Source organism: Arachis duranensis, chromosome 5, assembly GCF_000817695.3.
Source record: "Arachis duranensis cultivar V14167 chromosome 5, aradu.V14167.gnm2.J7QH, whole genome shotgun sequence".
NCBI lineage: Eukaryota > Viridiplantae > Streptophyta > Magnoliopsida > Fabales > Fabaceae > Arachis > Arachis duranensis.
The window spans coordinates 104901884-104919543 of record NC_029776.3 but is presented as its reverse complement, the minus strand read 5'-3'; the positions used below and the strand labels follow the sequence as shown (position 1 = coordinate 104919543).

The window sequence follows — 17660 nt, the reverse complement described above, 5'->3', positions numbered from 1 at the left end:
AAAAAATTCAGAAGAAGACAAAATAGAGTGTACATCATTTATGACATGATTGCTTGCCCCCGTGTCAGGAAGCCAGCTTACATCTGAGAAAGTGGATGGAGCAGCCATGTAAGCTCTTGGATTGTGATAGGTAGTAGGAGGTGGCAAGATTTCATATTGGATTGGTGTTCTTGCATTAGAAGATGGAGCTTGATATTGTTGATCAAAGCGATGAAAACATGAGAGTGCAGTATGTCCTGTCCTTCAACAGACTTGACAAATCGGTCTAGAAACAGAATTTGCAAACCTGCCTTTATTAGAATTTATTCCTCTTCGACCTCTTCTTGTAGCATAATTTGTGGTATTCGGTGGTCTGAGAAAGGAAGATGGTGATTGAGTATAATGTGTTTATATCGTTTCCAAAGCAGTCTTTTTAAATCCTTCAATCATTTCTTCATGTCCAAGAAGAAGTGCTTTAGCTTCAATAAGAGTAATGGATTCAGATTTTTTCATTACGGTTGAGAGATACAAAGCATAGTCTTCAATAAGATCATCTGTAATGGTTGATATGTGATCTTCTAGAAAACGAGTGTAGCTTGTTGATGCCATGGAATCAACAATTGTTCGAATCTTCTTGAGATACTCATTGCTGTCATACCTTGTTTTTTTACCGACTTCAATTCATTATTCAATTGCTGAATCTTGATCTTGGAGGTTTTTGCAAAATATTCGGTGATAGTTGTCCAAGCTTAATGCGCATACTTGCAATCTAGCATTCGATTCTTAAATGTGAGGTCCAGAGAAGAAAGAAGCCATGTCATAAGGTAATCATCTTTTTGCTTCCAAGCAGTATAAGCCTTTGATTTTGTACCCGCTTCTCTAGCAGATTCAGATTCAAATTGTAATAGAATCTTGTCAGCAGAAAGATGATCAGCAAGATCATTAGCATTGATAACGTGAAGGGCAAGCTTCTGCTAGATTCGAAAGGTGTTTTCAGTCAATTTGCCAAGAACAGGTGCAGTAAAGGGTTGAGGAAAAGGAAAAGAAGAAGAAGAAGAAGTGGGTGAGTTCTATTGAGGGATGATTGAAATCATGGATCTGTCATCTATGTTCTTGATACCATAAAAGAGTGTTTAATGAAACATAGAAATAAACTGAATTATCTATGTATCATTGAGTAATTGGATGTTATACAATATATGAGGCAACTCTGCTATATATCAGAAATAACAGAATTAAAAATAAGATAAGTTAGACTTAACTGTCACAATAAGTGTGACTTGATCTTTTTTATCTTAATCTTAATCTATTATATTACCTACTTTATCTCTATTATCTTAAATTAATGTATATTAATATTGATGTACAGATTGGTTATTTTCATATGCAATATTAATGATTGAAAATTTTTTAATTAATTTATTTTGTATATTTTATTAGTTTCTTTTAACTTTTCAAACTTGATGAATTATTTTACTATTAACTTCTTTTAGCTTAAAGAGAAAACAGGCTAATACATACATGATCAAAACAAAATTTGTTATATTTTTGTTAGTCAATATAAGACAAATTTTTAAATATCTTAAATTTTAAATTTTAAAATTTAAATTCTAAAAGAATTACAGGTTCTTATAATTAAAAAGGAAAAAGAAAAAAAATACCGATTACTTAAAAAAATATTTTTTTTTTTATATTTTCACAGAATAAATGGAGGCCAATTGAGAGAAAAGAGATTGTGGTTTGTGGGTAGTAGCAACAGGAGGATTGACTATGCAGTATGCACTGAAGTGTTAGCATGCACCTTCCACATAGACGATCCCTTGTTCCCTTCCACGTACCAAATTTGTTCTTCTCTATCACCTATCACATGTCACCGCCCTGTTTCCTATCATATCATATTCTATTCTAAACTCTACACACACATATATATAGACGTCACCCATCTCCATATTCCATCAACAAAACACAACACAACGCTGCCCATATTCTCTCATTAACAACCCACACCAATGGAACAATCTGCCTCCTCCACTCTCACCGGACTTCTCCGCCGGGCAGCCGATACCTTCCCCTCCCGCCGCGCCATCTCTGTCGCCGGCAAGTTTGATCTCACCCACTCCCGCCTCCAACATCTTGTCGATATCGCAGCCAACCGCCTCATCTCCGCTGGCATCAAGCCCGGCGATGTCGTCGCTCTCACCTTCCCCAACACCGTCGAGGTTCGCCTCTCAAATTAAATAATTTTTATATTTTCTCTGTTCCATTTTATTTTGTTCAACAAATTAAATATTATTTATTAATTTTTAATATTTTGCAGTTTGTAATTACTTTCTTAGCTGTTATTCGAGCGCGTGCGACTGCAGCGCCACTTAACCCCGCGTACACTGCGGAAGAGTTCGAGTTTTATTTATCAGACTCAGAATCCAAACTTCTAGTAACTTCTTCTGAAGGAATCAAGCCGGCTCAAGCGGCGGCTTCCAAGCTCACCATCCCTTGCGCCGCGGCTTCATTAAATACACCCGAACAAGCCGATAATGAAGCAGCCGAAGCCGAATTCACCCTCTCCCTCAGCCACCGTCCTGACTCGGACTCTAACTCGGACCACGACTCGCTCTCCGGACTCACCAACGATCCTTCCGACGTGGCGCTCTTCCTCCACACCTCCGGCACCACGAGCCGCCCCAAGGGCGTGCCGCTGACTCAGCACAACCTCTTCTCTTCCGTTAGCAACATCCAATCGGTGTACCGACTCACTGAGTCAGACTCGACGGTGATCGTACTCCCTCTCTTCCACGTCCACGGCTTAATCTGCGGATTACTCAGCTCTATCGGCGCCGGAGCCGCCGTAGCCTTGCCGGCGGCGGGGAGATTCTCCGCGTCGACGTTCTGGAAAGACATGATCAAGTACAACGCCACGTGGTACACCGCGGTTCCAACGATACACCAGATCGTACTTGATCGCCACCAGAACAACCCCGAACCGGTTTACCCGAAGCTCCGGTTTATTCGTAGCTGCAGCGCGTCGCTGGCACCGGCTATTCTGGGTCGGTTGGAGGAGGCTTTCGGTGCACCGGTTTTGGAGGCTTATGCGATGACGGAAGCCTCTCATTTAATGGCTTCGAATCCGTTGCCGGAAGATGGGCCCCACAAGGCCGGGTCCGTTGGAAAGCCCGTGGGGCAAGAGATGGGCATATTGGATGAAACGGGTCGGGTCTTGGAGGCTGAGGTTAACGGTGAGGTTTGTATTAGGGGTCCCAATGTGACGAATGGTTATAAGAATAACCCAGATGCTAATACGGCGGCGTTTCAGTTTGGTTGGTTCCATACCGGTGATCTTGGTTACTTTGATTCTGACGGCTATTTGCATCTTGTGGGTCGGATCAAGGAGCTCATTAACCGTGGAGGTATTTATTTATTTATTTCTAACAAGTTTAATTTTGATTCATGGACAAAATTTGACGTAATAATCTAATCAGATTTATACGTTTAAATGTGAAAATAACCTTTGTTAATACCATAATATATGATTAGTTGTTATTTTCTACAAGTAGAATAGTAGGAATAACGTTGGTTTTCTCTTTGCATGGGAATGAGATGACAGCTGAGAATTATTCTAATCATCTAATGTCTAGGTTGAGAAAATCAGAGTACATTGAAATTACTTACAATTGCATAATTGCATTGAATTTTGATTTTGGGATATTGTGTATTTGAATTGAATACTGCTTGTTTGGAGGTCTTTGGCCACGAGTCGGATGACGCGTGGGTTTTCTTATTGTTGTTTTATAATTTGTTATCTAGTAAACATTCAAGAAGCTTTTGCGCGTTGGATTATTGTTACAAGATTTTGACATGTTGAATTCAATTCAATCAAGTACGTAGCAGTTTGAAACGGTTGGAAAATCAGAAGTGAAACTGACTTTTTCCTTACCTGATAGTCCAAGGAGTTGAACAATATTGGTTGAAGTTGGCTTTCCTAGTTTGGTATCAAGCTGGTTATGAGTTGTGTGGCGGTGTGATAGTGATGTTAATAGCTTTTTGATTTGATATTATCTTCTTGATAGATGCAATTGTTGTCAATTATGACCCACTAAATCAAATCACAGCAATCTGTACATGTTACCAACTTATATTACATAGAAATTATGCATGATTACATATTGAATTATTGATTGAGTTTTATATATTTTGTAGGAGAGAAAATATCACCAATAGAAGTGGATGCTGTCCTCCTATCTCATCCTGATATTGCTCAGGCGGTTGCTTTCGGAGTTCCCGATGACAAATACGGCGAGGAGGTATGTCTTTTTCTTATTTTGTTTTTTGGGCCTTCCATTCCTTTGTCTTTTTCCCCTTAGCAATCTAACCCAAATAATAATGGAACTCTCAAAGATTAAAACAGTTGTCCCTATGTCCAAAAAAAAAAAACAAAACAGTTGTCCCACTTTGTTTCACACACTATTTATTTTCATACACCATACAATAAGTGCACAACAGCCATTTTTGCTTTATTATAATCAATGAATGAGTTTCACATACATAACTCTAACTCATATGCCTGAGGCCCTACCATGTGGGGTCACGTGTACCTGAAAGTTGAATTGATCTGAGGTTTTATGTGGTGTTCAATTTCTTTTGCTTTGTATGCTTCTACAACTAGGTAAAGGTCACGCTTTAATCACGTTAGTAACATTATGTGGCGTACAAAACATTGCTGATTGTGAAGCTCAAGCTCCAGAACTAATATAGAAGTTTGGCAAATAGAATATGCTTCCAAATATGAAATTATCAATTTGCTAACTTCTTTCTCCACCGAAAAATAACAATAAAATAAATAATTTATGGTCCATGTCTTGAAAGCGATTGCTACTTATACCTGTAGACTGTAGTAGTCACTTGTTTTGTCGACATGTGAATTGTGAAATACTTTATATGACGTTTATAGCATTTCTATTTTGAAAGAATTTAATTTCCTTTGAAATACAATGTTTCGAAGATTAATATGTAACTGCTTAAGAGATGTGTAAACACCGCACTTTGTTTTGTTTGTATACTAGGCTATATAGATAGATATGCATGAACTTATGAACTTATCAACTTCGAGTTGATCTTGGATACTTATATTTTTTTTTTCCCTTTGTGCAGATAAACTGTGCAATCATCCCAAGAGAAGGGTCAAACATTGATGAGGAAGAGGTGCTGAGATTTAGCAAGAAGAATCTTGCATCTTTCAAAGTCCCCAAGAAGGTCTTCATCACTGATTCATTGCCCAAGACAGCCACTGGCAAGATTCTACGCCGCCTAGTAGCTGAACATTTTGTCTCTCAAAAATGATATGCTTGCTGGAGTGCCTCACCTTGAACCCTTCCTTCCTGGTCAATAAAGGGTTGGAGTCTATAATTATTCATAAATGTTGACAATATGAGGAACAAAAAAGAAACATGCAATTAGCATTCAACATTGTAATTTTATGATTGTGAGGGGTTTACAGATTACAAAGCAACGTTTTTACATGGGATTAATTTTGTAATTCTTTTACCTTTCAATTTCATTAGTTATGTGATGAGATATAGAATACTATTAGTGTGTTGATTTTGTAGGCAAATTCTAAAACTTGAATTTCTTAATTCTGTACTTTGGATAAGTGAAGATAACACATGTACCAGGAGAATAAGAAACAAGCATCCGAGAAACAATTATATGACTGTTAGTGCTGGTTACGAGAATCCAATTTAGAATCAATAATCAATCATTTGGATAAGGTTAATATCATCTACACTGATCTACATCCCTCCAATTCGTTACCCGCTTCATCATACCGAAGCTCTTGATCCAAGTGTTAGAAATGACAAAAAGCAAAATCACATTCATTCCAATATTTAGTAAGATCACCTTAAGTTAAAATCAACAGGAATGCACCATGCAACACATAACCACCTAGGCTTCAATCAATCAGTTTTGAAAGAGTTAAACATAATCAGAAAGGAAATAATACTACAAGTCTACCACTACAGTACCCATAAGAATATAATAGAACAAGTCAACTCCCTTTCGAGGCAGAAAGGGGAAAAAGGAAAAAACATCAAATCCCACAGCACACAGAACAACACACAGTTCAATTACACTACTACTTAAGCCTCTTCCTGAACTTCCTCATCTTCATAGTCTTCATATTCTTCGTCATCAGCAGTGGCATCTTGGTATTGCTGGTACTCAGCTACAAGATCATTCATATTGCTCTCAGCTTCTGTAAACTCCATCTCATCCATACCTTCACCAGTGTACCAATGCAAGAAAGCCTTTCTGCGGAACATGGCTGTGAACTGCTCACTCACCCTCCTAAACATTTCTTGAATGGAGGTGGAGTTGCCAATAAATGTTGATGCCATTTTCAAACCAGATGGTGGAATGTCACACACTGTGGATTTGACATTGTTGGGGATCCACTCAACAAAGTATGATGAGTTCTTGTTCTGGACATTAAGCATCTGCTCATCAACCTCTTTGGTGCTCATCTTACCACGGAACATCGCAGATGCAGTCAAGTAGCGACCATGACGGGGATCAGCGGCACACATCATGTTCTTAGCATCCCACATCTGTTGTGTCAACTCAGGTACAGTGAGCGCTCTATACTGCTGTGACCCACGAGATGTGAGTGGGGCAAAGCCAACCATGAAGAAATGCAATCGAGGGAAAGGAATGAGATTCACGGCCAGTTTGCGAAGATCTGAATTGAGTTGACCAGGGAATCGAAGACAGCAAGTTACTCCACTCATGGTAGCAGAAATTAGATGATTCAAGTCTCCAACTGTGACAGAATACACCAACGCAATTTTAGAAAAATAATCAGAAAAATTCAAATGTCAGTGGAAATATGCATGCAAACTTAAGACAGAAATGTTAGTTAGAAAGCAGAACATAAACTCACAGCTGGGAGTAGTGAGCTTCAAAGTGCGGAAGCAGATGTCATAAAGAGCTTCATTGTCCAGAACCATGCACTCATCGGCATTTTCAACAAGTTGGTGAACGGAGAGAGTAGCATTGTAAGGCTCCACAACAGTGTCTGAGACCTTAGGGGATGGGAAAACAGAGAAAGTTAGCATCATTCGATCAGGGTACTCTTCCCTGATCTTAGAAATAAGAAGTGTTCCCATTCCTGAACCAGTTCCTCCACCCAATGAGTGGCACACTTGAAACCCTGCAAAAACAAGCAAGATTTTAAGCTCGTTGCTCACCAGTTACTCAAAACACAGATAACAAGAAATTTCAAATAGAAATCAAACAATAGTCATCATAACGTAGCAGGCTCCCTCCTATTCACGCACAAAATATTTACATAACATGAAGAAAATAACAAACAAATTATGCACATTTTCATATCACAGATTAGTATGATTTAGTTACTATGATATTCTAAACTATGGTGGCGATTTTACGTAAATTACATAACAACCAAAAAGAGCTGCCATGCTACCAGAGTTGCATATCAGATTTTAAAGACGGTATTGCTCGTAACACAGTTGAATATCAGGCATGAGTTATCACTCGTTAGTAGTAGTAGTGGTAGAAAAACGGAGTCCCAAGGAAATAATAAAAACGAAGACAGCAAAAAAGCTAGATTATTAGTATTTGCACTTTTTTTTATCATTTTGATATTTTAAATTTGAACTCAAACTCAGTCGCATCTATTACGGATTTATTGAAAAATGTTCTCACTATACTGATAGTTTTTCAAATATTAGTAAAAAAAATGAGAAGTAGTAAATCTGTCAGAAATGAAAAATCGAAGCTAAAAAAAAAAACGAAACAAGCAACACATCATCATCCAGATCAGCAACCAAGAACTAAACCCTAACACATTGCAAGTTCAAACGCAAACAAAAACACAAATTAGAAGCACCATTGACTTGACGACTTACCTTGAAGGCAGTCACAGTTCTCAGCTTCCTTCCTCACCACATCGAGAACAGAATCGATCAACTCAGCTCCTTCTGTGTAGTGTCCTTTCGCCCAGTTGTTCCCTGCCCCGGACTGCCCGAAAACGAAGTTATCAGGCCTGAAAATCTGCCCGTACGGCCCGGATCTGACGCTGTCCATCGTCCCTGGCTCCAGATCCATGAGCACCGCGCGTGGAACGAACCTCCCGCAACTCGCTTCGTTGTAGTAGACATTGACTCGTTCGAGTTGCAACTCGTTGTCGCCTTGGTACCTTCCGGTGGCGTCGATCCCGTGCTCAGCGCACACCACTTCCCAGAACTTCGCTCCGATCTGGTTCCCGCATTGGCCTCCCTGGATGTGCAAGATCTCACGCATCTTCGAAGCTGAGTTAAACGACCGAGTTCTAGAGAGAGTGAGGTAGTGAGGTAGTGAGTAAGTGAGTGAGTGACTCGGTGAAGAACAAATCTGAGAAATCAAGTTGACGTTAGAGAAGGGTTTGTTTGTTTTATAGGTGGGAATGTAACGGGCCTATGACGGCGTTAACCTGGGGTGTGGAGTCTAACGGAGCCGTTGGGCGTTGGGTTCAAAAAGTGGGAATTTAAATTTTGAATCTGAATGGGGAGTTATCCTGTGTTGTTGTGCTTATTTATTTGATGACTCACTAACCGTTGGATATCTTTGTCTGTACGTAACAGTGATGCCTGTACGGTTGAGATACCTTTCAGGTTTGGGGCCGTGAATGAGAGGATTGAGGCCCTTATTATTCTTTTTTTTTTTTGCGTTTGGGCTTTCGAAGAGCTGGAAACAGTGCACGTGATATATGGGCTGGATCACGTGAGTGGCACTTGTCTTGCTCAAGCTTTTTAATTTTTTATCCCCTTTCGAATTTTCTATTCAGACAAAAATCAAAAATAAAAGAGGGAGAGAATTTTACAGGCAATGATGCAAGGACAGAACATAATTCTCCTGCCAAAGGAACTATTTTCTCTCAAAAACAAATGTAATGTTAATTTTCAATATTTGTTGTTGTGTTTTTTTTAATACGAATTATGAAAATGTTAAATCTACTTACTATTAAAAAAGAATGTTAGAAAAATAGTAGAGGTTATTATTTCTTACCAACAATAATTAAAAATGCAAACTAAAAATATATTATTAGATTATTCTAAAAATATTAGCTATAAATAATAAATACGGTTGGTCCTAATAAAATTTTCATCCTTAATTGATAACATAATACATTGGGTACTTGCTGTTTCAAATTTCAATATATTGAGGCCTGAAATCATATACTAAAAGATTGGACATGTTTGCTATTTTGTACTAGTGATGATTATTGTCGAAAAAAACCAGATTTATTTTGTAAAGTTTCATTTGTTTCCAAGTGTAACAATGGGAGTTAGAGCAATTCTACTTTGTTTCACGTTAGCCAAAATTGATGGTGGGGCTGTTGAAGAAAAAGTTTAGTATAAACAATAAATAATGTAGAGAGTAGGATCTTCTTTTTGTACCATTGACAACAAATGAAGCAAAGGTCTCCTTCATAGACAGTGACCACTGATCACACACAACCCTTCTTCACAAAGCTATGCCCACCTTTCATTCACTTTTCATCCTCTCCAATAATAATAATCTTCATCATTATATAAATCATTTTATTGTTCCTTGAGTTCTCATTATTGTTCTTAATATATAAATCCTCCATGCTGAACACCATGTATATCCCACAAGCCGCAATTGTCTTAAACATGCAAATCTAACTGGTAAAATAGAAAATCAAATTAACATAAATAAAATATTAACTATTAAGATACCATTGACTTAACAATGTGATATCATATATTACTATTAAATAAAAATAATAAAACTCTAGTAACACGTTTTTAACATGTATGTATTTTCTGCTTTTCTTTTCTTTCTATTTTTTTTTCCAAGCAATTTGCGAAGCGCATGCAATGGAACTAATTGATGGATAGAAATATAGTACCTTGTTCATTTGTGGATGTGATAATTCATGGTAGTTTAGCTATATTTTGACCCTTGTTTCCTCCCTCAAAATTCTCTTGCCCCCTCAGTTTTTATCTCTCTGCTTTCATATAATCCTTTTTCCCACCAAAATAAGAAATTAAGAATCTCTTACCCTCTCCTCTCTCTCTATCTGTTCTTTCTTCCTTTCTTTCTCATTTCTCTTAGGATTTTTTTTTAGCATCGGCAGCAACATGGTACGATTTTCTATCTCTCTCTGCCTTAATCAATATAGCTCTTCATTGTATTCTCAAGCTCATGCATTTAAAGAATATGCAATATAATAATAATAATAATAATAGGGTTAATGGTAAAATTAATCTTAAAAAATAATCATCTTCTAAATTTGTTTCTGAAAAATCTTATTAACTAAATTGATTTTTCGAGTATTATAAATTAATTATTTTTGTCTTTTCATCTATTTTTGTCGACAATTAATGATGTGGAATGTTAACTGACAATATATATGACATCTAACATGTCTAATTAGACGTCAGGTGTCATGTATGCTATGTGTTCATAATTTTTATCATCCATCAATGAAGTGATGATTGAAAGACATTAATTTATAATTTTTAAAAGACTAATTTGATCAGTAAAATTTTTGATAAACGAATTTGACGAACGAGTTATCTTTTAAAAATCTAATTTAATACAATGTCAGTGTAAAATTTTTTTATATGTGTATCTAATCATATAACGTTATATTATTAAAAATAAAACTTTTTATATTTACCATGTAAAAAACCATAAAAAAATAATTATAATTACATGACTGTATAAAATATTTTATACTATTGAAACATTAAAATTATACTCATCTTTTAAGAAGTAATTTGTCTATTAAGTATTAACCCAATAATAATATGGATAGACTTAATTTTGTTTGATGAAATGATGTGTGTTTAAACTAGGCGAACGCGGCGTCAGGAATGGCAGTTAGCGATGAATGTAAATTGAAATTCTTGGAGTTGAAAGCAAAGAGGAATTCCCGTTTCATTGTATTCAAGATTGTGGATCAAGCAGTGGTGGTGGACTCCATTGGAGGCCCACAAAATACTTACGACGATTTCACGAAGGCTCTGCCTCCAAATGAGTGTCGTTATGCTGTCTTTGATTTTGATTTCACCACTCATGAGAATTGCCAAAGAAGCAAGATTTTCTTCATTGCCTGGTAATTAATTATAGTTCCACAACCTATTACTTATATCACAAGGTAACAAAAGCTTGCCAATAAATAAATGACCATCATACTCGAATTCAAGGTATAATCACTACAATCTTAGTCATGATCTTGTACCATGGGACTCATAAGTCATAAAGTTCAAATCTTATAAGATCAATGATTTAAATTAGGGTATATTCTTTAAATATCATTAATTCATATATAAAGAACAGAAATAATTTGGGAACACACAAAAAATTAACTATCAAATTAACCATAATATATATGTATATAAATATATGTGTTATTTAATATATTTTTTATATAAATTTTGTATTTTATACGAATAACTGATTTGATAGCTGATTTTGGTATATAAATAATATAATGAATGTTTTGTCCAAAATGTAATACCATGTTATGATACAACTCATCCCAAAAGTTTTAGCTGATGGAAAAAGATAACACTAATGGTTATATCTCTAATATTCCATAAACTTCCATTGTACACATTGTACAAATATTTTATTGACTCCCTATACTTTCTCTAAAATAATACATTAATAGTTTGATGATTATTTGAAGGTAGAAATTTCCACGCAGTTATTTTCATGTGAAATTATTAGTTGAGAATTCTTAGATACAATTTAGTCGAAAATGTCAAATCATTTAACGATTTTTAACTAACAACTTCACATAAAAATAATTGTACGTGAGTCTCCACCTTATTTGAAACACAAGAATTTCACCTAGAATTGCATTCAATTTAATTATAGTATCAAGTTTGATTTATACATGGCAAACAAAATAGAACTCTAGGAAAGAGCATACATATAGAGAGAAATGGAAATATGAGGGTGATGTCTTTAACTTTGTTTTCATGTTTCTAAACTAATGTGTAGGTCTCCAGATTCAGCAAAGGTGAGACAAAAAATGGTGTATGCGAGCTCCAAAGACAGGTTCAAGAGAGAACTTGATGGTATTCAGGTTGAGTTGCAAGTAACAGATCCTAGTGAAATGAGCATGGACATCATAAAAGCTAGGGCATACTAATTAATGAGCTAGCTAAATATATAACTATAACATTGTTCTTCAATTTTCTTTCTTTGATGCTTTCATTTTCTTTGTTCCTTTGGATGAAAAGTTCAGAACTTTAGTTCAATGTATTATAGGTTTATTGTATATAGTAACAGTGCACTCTACTTTTATTTACCGTTTACAAACTTAAAATTATGTGTAATAGATCTGTCATTGTTGATAGATATTATTGTAATTGAATGGTTAGTTTTGATTTTAATATATTGTCATGTATGATAATCAAGGAATGCACCTTACTAAAGAAAATTAGAATTGAAGTACTAATATAATCTTACTTAACGATGATAATCTAAGATTATTAGAGCATACAAATTTAATCTAGAAAATTCTATGGTACTAATTATAAAATTTATGTCTAATGTGTCTAAAAAGTGAGGGATAAAAAAGTGGATCTCATTATTTATATTTGTGTAAAATTAAATAGTTAAAAAATTAAACATGTGAGAACATATTTTTAATATATTAATTAGTTAATTATAAAAAGTAAATGCTTATACCTAAATATGGTTGAAAGTCATCGTTTAATGAATGAATACTATAGCAACTTAAATGATTGAATCGTTAGAGTATTTTTAATGTTAGTTCTAATTTTATTTTTATTTTGAGTCTTACAAGATGATATATATAAATATTTGTAAGATTATATATTATAAATAACGATTTAAAATTAAAAGTGAAATTTATTTTTTTAGTATTTAATTTTAATTTAGTTAAAATTTTATGTTATTTTTAATTATTTTATTAATATAATTATATGAGTAACAATTTTATTGATTTTTTATTAAAATGATATTATATTTCTAAAGTGATATCAGTTTTATTTTATCAATTAATTTTAATATAAATTTTAATTCTAAATTAATTTACTTCTTTAAAGTATTAAAAATAATACCATAAAAATATTCTATTGGAGATACTCTTAGATTTGGATTAAGACTTCCATAACATAAAGTTGATTATTCACATGATAAAAAAAATTGGAAAATCCAATTCATATTCTCATGCATAGCACCATTTCAATAATTTGTTATCACAATTTTTTCTCTATAAGAAAATAGGCCCACCATTCAAAAGTCTCTGTAGTTTATCATTATTAAAGAAAGTAACAAGAACTACAATAATGACATTGTGGTAACTTACACTTAATTAGATAACTACTTTAAAAAAAAGCACACTAAGATTTTATTCCTTTCCAACATAAACATAAGTAAACAACGAAACTACATGACAAACAAATGAAAATTCAGAAGTAGCACTGTAATTTGTACCACATGTTATCAAAGAAATGAAAATAGACAAATCTCCATGATTTATAAATGTAGAAAAGAACAATAATTCCCCCAAATCCCATGATGGATCTAAAACCCATGATCACAAAGAACCAATTTATTTCAATCCCATTGTTCTCTCTTCTATTGTCACTAATACCAGGAACCTTCTCATTCAAACTGCAGTTGACTGTTAAAGATAAAATTATTACCAATAAAACTTGATATTTTAAAAGCTTGAAGACATGCAAGTTTAGCACTGTGAAAGAAAGGAGAGCTTGCATGCTTCTAAACCTTTCAAGCATCAAATTTTAATTTATTGGAAGCATTGATCATGCTGCTTGCAACTAACACATATTAGAATATAAGTTTGTATTGTAAATTATGTTTTGAGTCTGAATGTGATGAGTAACTCCCTTAAACTTTCACCTATTTATAGTGACACCACACAAACATGTGATGAGTAATTTTTCTTTCTTTCTCTTAATCTTTATTATTCATTCACCGTTTTTGTTGACTAAAGAAAAGTTTATTACCTAGCTAGCTAACAAAACCTTTTTTTAAAAATAAGGAAAATTATTACACATACTATTAAGACTTCCTTTCCAAATTATATGCAACATAATTTAATAGTAAAATTTCGAGTGCCCAGTTAACTTAACGTGAAGTTAATAATTAATAACTGTTAGATAATGATAATTTAGTCAAATTTATCAAATTATTTAACAATCTTTAATTATCAACTTCATATGAAATTAATTGCACCTGGATTTTCACTTAATTTAATATAAAAACGGAAATTAAAATTTATTTCATGTGTCTACATATAAACTACAAAATGTAATTTATAAGTGATAAAAACAAATACCATATAGACGGATTATTATTGTTTATAAAATAAGCGTCTTAACTTTATTTTTTCTCAAATTTAATATAATGAAAATTTATTTAGTAAAAGTTTATAAAATCTTATATTAGTTATATATTAAGAAGTTAGCACGGTATGTTATATATAAGTCTTCGTTGAGTTACTCGCAGTGACGTTGAAGGTTAAGTGAAGTAGTGATATTATGAAAGTCAAGTCAAGCCAATAAAAACAAGAATAATTATTAAAGTTTGAAGGTTTGAATGTTGAAGTTTCTCACGTATTTCTTAATTTTCAAGAGTTTGATACTCTCTTTATTTCCTGCAACATTTCTACCACATATATATGTCTTTCACTTAATTACTAATCAATTATACAAAGGAAAACATGGAAGAAAATAAAAATGGTTTAATTACCCATTACACACGACTCCTAAAGTCTTCCAACCAACACGTAATTGAGTAAATTTTTCAAGAAGTGATATTGAAAGTTAAGCTAATAATAAAAGCAAAAGTACGTACGTCCATTATGGGATACAATTATACACTCTCGAACACGCAATTTTGCAATTTTGAGGTTTAATTTCTTCGGTCTTTCTTGTTTAAAGAGAGAATAATTGAAAAAAAATTGTTCAGTAGTTAATAGTTACTTTTAAATTTTAAAACTTATTTTGTTAAATATAATTGTGATTTTTTGTGTTTATTAAAAATTATTTTTAATTTAATACTCGTTCAAAAAGCATATCCATGATGATGAATAATAGATTGGTTATGTTAGCTAGGCAAGACTTTCAATCGATTTGAACTAGGTTCAGTCTAAGTAGTACTGGGTTTAAAATAAGATGTTTGTGCATTTTTTAAATATTTATTTAAATATTATCATAAAAATTTAAATTAATTAATTGAATAATTGTTTGCTAAATAAAAAAAGAGTTTTGCTATGTGTACACTAAAGTTAGCTATTAAAATTAACTATCAGTATAAAATATATGTTGAATACAAATATACATTGAAAATAAATTAAACCACACAGGTATTTATACACAAATATATTAGTGATTGATTTTAGTGTACAAATAGCATTTTTGATTAAAAAAAAAGTATGTATTTAAATTAAAGCTTATGAAAATTTGTATCAAATTAATTTTACAAAATCATTTGATAAAATTGAATTGGTGCTAACGTAATTTATGTTAAATAAATTTATATCAAAGTAGATTATAGTAAAATGAATATTATTTATATTGCATTATTCAATGTTTAGTAATTTTATATTAAAGGATTTGATGAGCGATTTTGTTTTTAGATCTACTCCCGTCATTAAACAGAATCTTTGGGATTGTCATCAGTTAGGGGTGGCAATAGAGCGGGTATGGGCGCGTTTTTGTCCTACCCAATTCCGTCCTACAATAATCCATATTGAACTCGCTCCGTTTCTACCTGCGAGTAGTAAAAAGTTAAACCCTAACCCGCTCCGTCTCTGTAATTATTAAAATACAATAAATTAAATTAAATTTTAAAATTTGTATAGCTATCATTACATACATAACATAAATAAAAATAAAAATTTAAATATGATACAATATTATTAATTTTATTAATTATTTTTTATATATTATATATTAAAAGTTATCCTTCATGCAAGCCATAATAAAAAGGACTCGCGAGCAAGATCTCGTCCTCCAACGAACAGAAGAAGTAAGGAAACAACATCTCATGGCAAGCTAATCGCAACATGGGAAGGACCTTACCGAGTAAGACAAGTACTCAAAAAAGGAGCATACACACTTCAAATATTACAAGAAGCAGATCTCTTTAGTATCTGGAATGTTTCATCTTTAAAAAGTTATTTCATTTAACACGATATGGATAAAGGGAGGCACTCTTTTTCCTACTCACAAGATTTTTCTTATCTTAAATTTTATTTGGAGAAGTTTTAATGAGATTTTCCACCCCATAACTGTCCATTTATAAAATTTTATCCGGCATTAATAATACAATTCTACTAATTTCTACTTGCAAACTATATTGTCAAAGCAACAAGCAAATTCAAAACAGTCCGAAAGGCTAATAAGGCATGAACTGTTCAACAAGTTTCATAAAATAAAGTCAAATCTACAATAATTTATAATTACAATCAAAAGGCACAAAGCCAAGCCAACTTACAAAAAATTTTCCTGGTTCTTATTTACATTTTAATTGCTATAATTATTATTTTTTGTTGTCCAGTGATGTTGCTTCTTTGTTTTTCTTTGAATTCGCGCACATTCATTTTTGTGGTGCACGTAAGAAGCCTGCGATTCAAAAAGATTCGAGCATTTTCCACAGATGTAATTGAAGGTTGAATGATACTGTTGCGCATGTTATTCCAATGCCAATTTGGTAGGGAAGCTTTTGTTGGCACAGTGGGCAATTGTAACTCGGGGCGGTGGCGCTTGAAGACCATCATCAGAGAGACATGAATGGTTGGAGAGAAAATTTGGAGTTAAATTTCAATTTGACTCCTGAAATTTGGCCTAATATTTAGAATGATTTTCACAATTTTGTTGGCCCTAATTAGAACTCTAAATTTATAATTGTAGCTTCAGCTTATTTCTGCAATCATCTTCGTCACCCGAATGCTGATATAGCGCAATTGCATGACACGGTGGACACTACTTAAATGACGGCACATTGGTTTCGCGCGCAAACCCTGTGGAAACCACGTAGTGTAAGGGTTTTCTTGATATTTGGCAACTTATGATCGTCGTAGTGGAAAGAAAGGAAAGAGAGTTTTAACCCAAAAAAAATGACGTCGTTTCCAAAGGGTTTGGGCGCGAAACCAATGGCCCGCTGTTTAAGTAGTGTCCACCGTATCATACAATTGCATCAAATCATGGTGACGGAGATAATAACAGGGGAAGTTGGAGCCACAAAAATGAGGTGACTTCTAAGTTAACTTTTTTTTTTCTTTCTGTTTTTAGGTAATTTGAACAAGAACTATTTTTTTTGCATTAGTTGTCTATTATCCATTTTTCAGATAGTGAAAACTCAAATGCAGTTAATTTTATGTGAATTTGATAATTTATTTTCGTAAAATAATTTGATAGATTTGACTAAATTGTTATCTAACGACTCTTAATTATTAACTTCACATGAAACTAACTATATCTAAGTTTCTACTATCCGAAAAATGGATAAAACAGCTAATACTTTGGCCGGAAAATGATTAAGATTTTTTTGAATGAATGACATTATTAAAATAGGAGTGATATTATTATAATGTAAATTCATACAAAATATAATTAAAAAAACATGTAATTTTGAATGAGTGGCAGGTA

The 17660-nt window shown here is 33.4% G+C and overlaps 3 protein-coding genes across 3 annotated transcripts; 2 read left to right on the top strand and 1 right to left on the bottom strand.

Moving 5' to 3' along the window:
- Nucleotides 1-1804: 1804 nt before the first annotated feature.
- LOC107491144 (oxalate--CoA ligase) lies at nt 1805-5578 on the top strand. The gene is made up of 4 exons (XM_016111920.3): nt 1805-2198; nt 2297-3383; nt 4174-4277; nt 5125-5578. Exons 1-4 carry the CDS (start codon nt 1989-1991, stop codon nt 5311-5313), a joined length of 1590 nt encoding a protein of 529 aa, XP_015967406.1. The 5' UTR covers nt 1805-1988; the 3' UTR covers nt 5314-5578.
- A 247-nt stretch (nt 5579-5825) lies between these two features.
- LOC107491145 (tubulin beta-1 chain) lies at nt 5826-8409 on the bottom strand. Its single transcript, XM_016111922.3, has 3 exons — nt 7902-8409; nt 6911-7180; nt 5826-6790 (listed from the first exon to the last, which is right to left on the bottom strand). The coding sequence occupies exons 1-3, from the start codon at nt 8293-8295 to the stop codon at nt 6111-6113; spliced, it is 1344 nt and encodes a 447-aa protein (XP_015967408.1). The 5' UTR covers nt 8296-8409; the 3' UTR covers nt 5826-6110.
- Nucleotides 8410-10007: 1598 nt separating this feature from the next.
- On the top strand, nt 10008-12300 carry LOC107491146 (actin-depolymerizing factor 12). Its single transcript, XM_021143519.2, has 3 exons — nt 10008-10142; nt 10860-11119; nt 12013-12300. Exons 1-3 carry the CDS (start codon nt 10140-10142, stop codon nt 12161-12163), a joined length of 414 nt encoding a protein of 137 aa, XP_020999178.1. The 5' UTR covers nt 10008-10139; the 3' UTR covers nt 12164-12300.
- Nucleotides 12301-17660: the final 5360 nt, after the last annotated feature.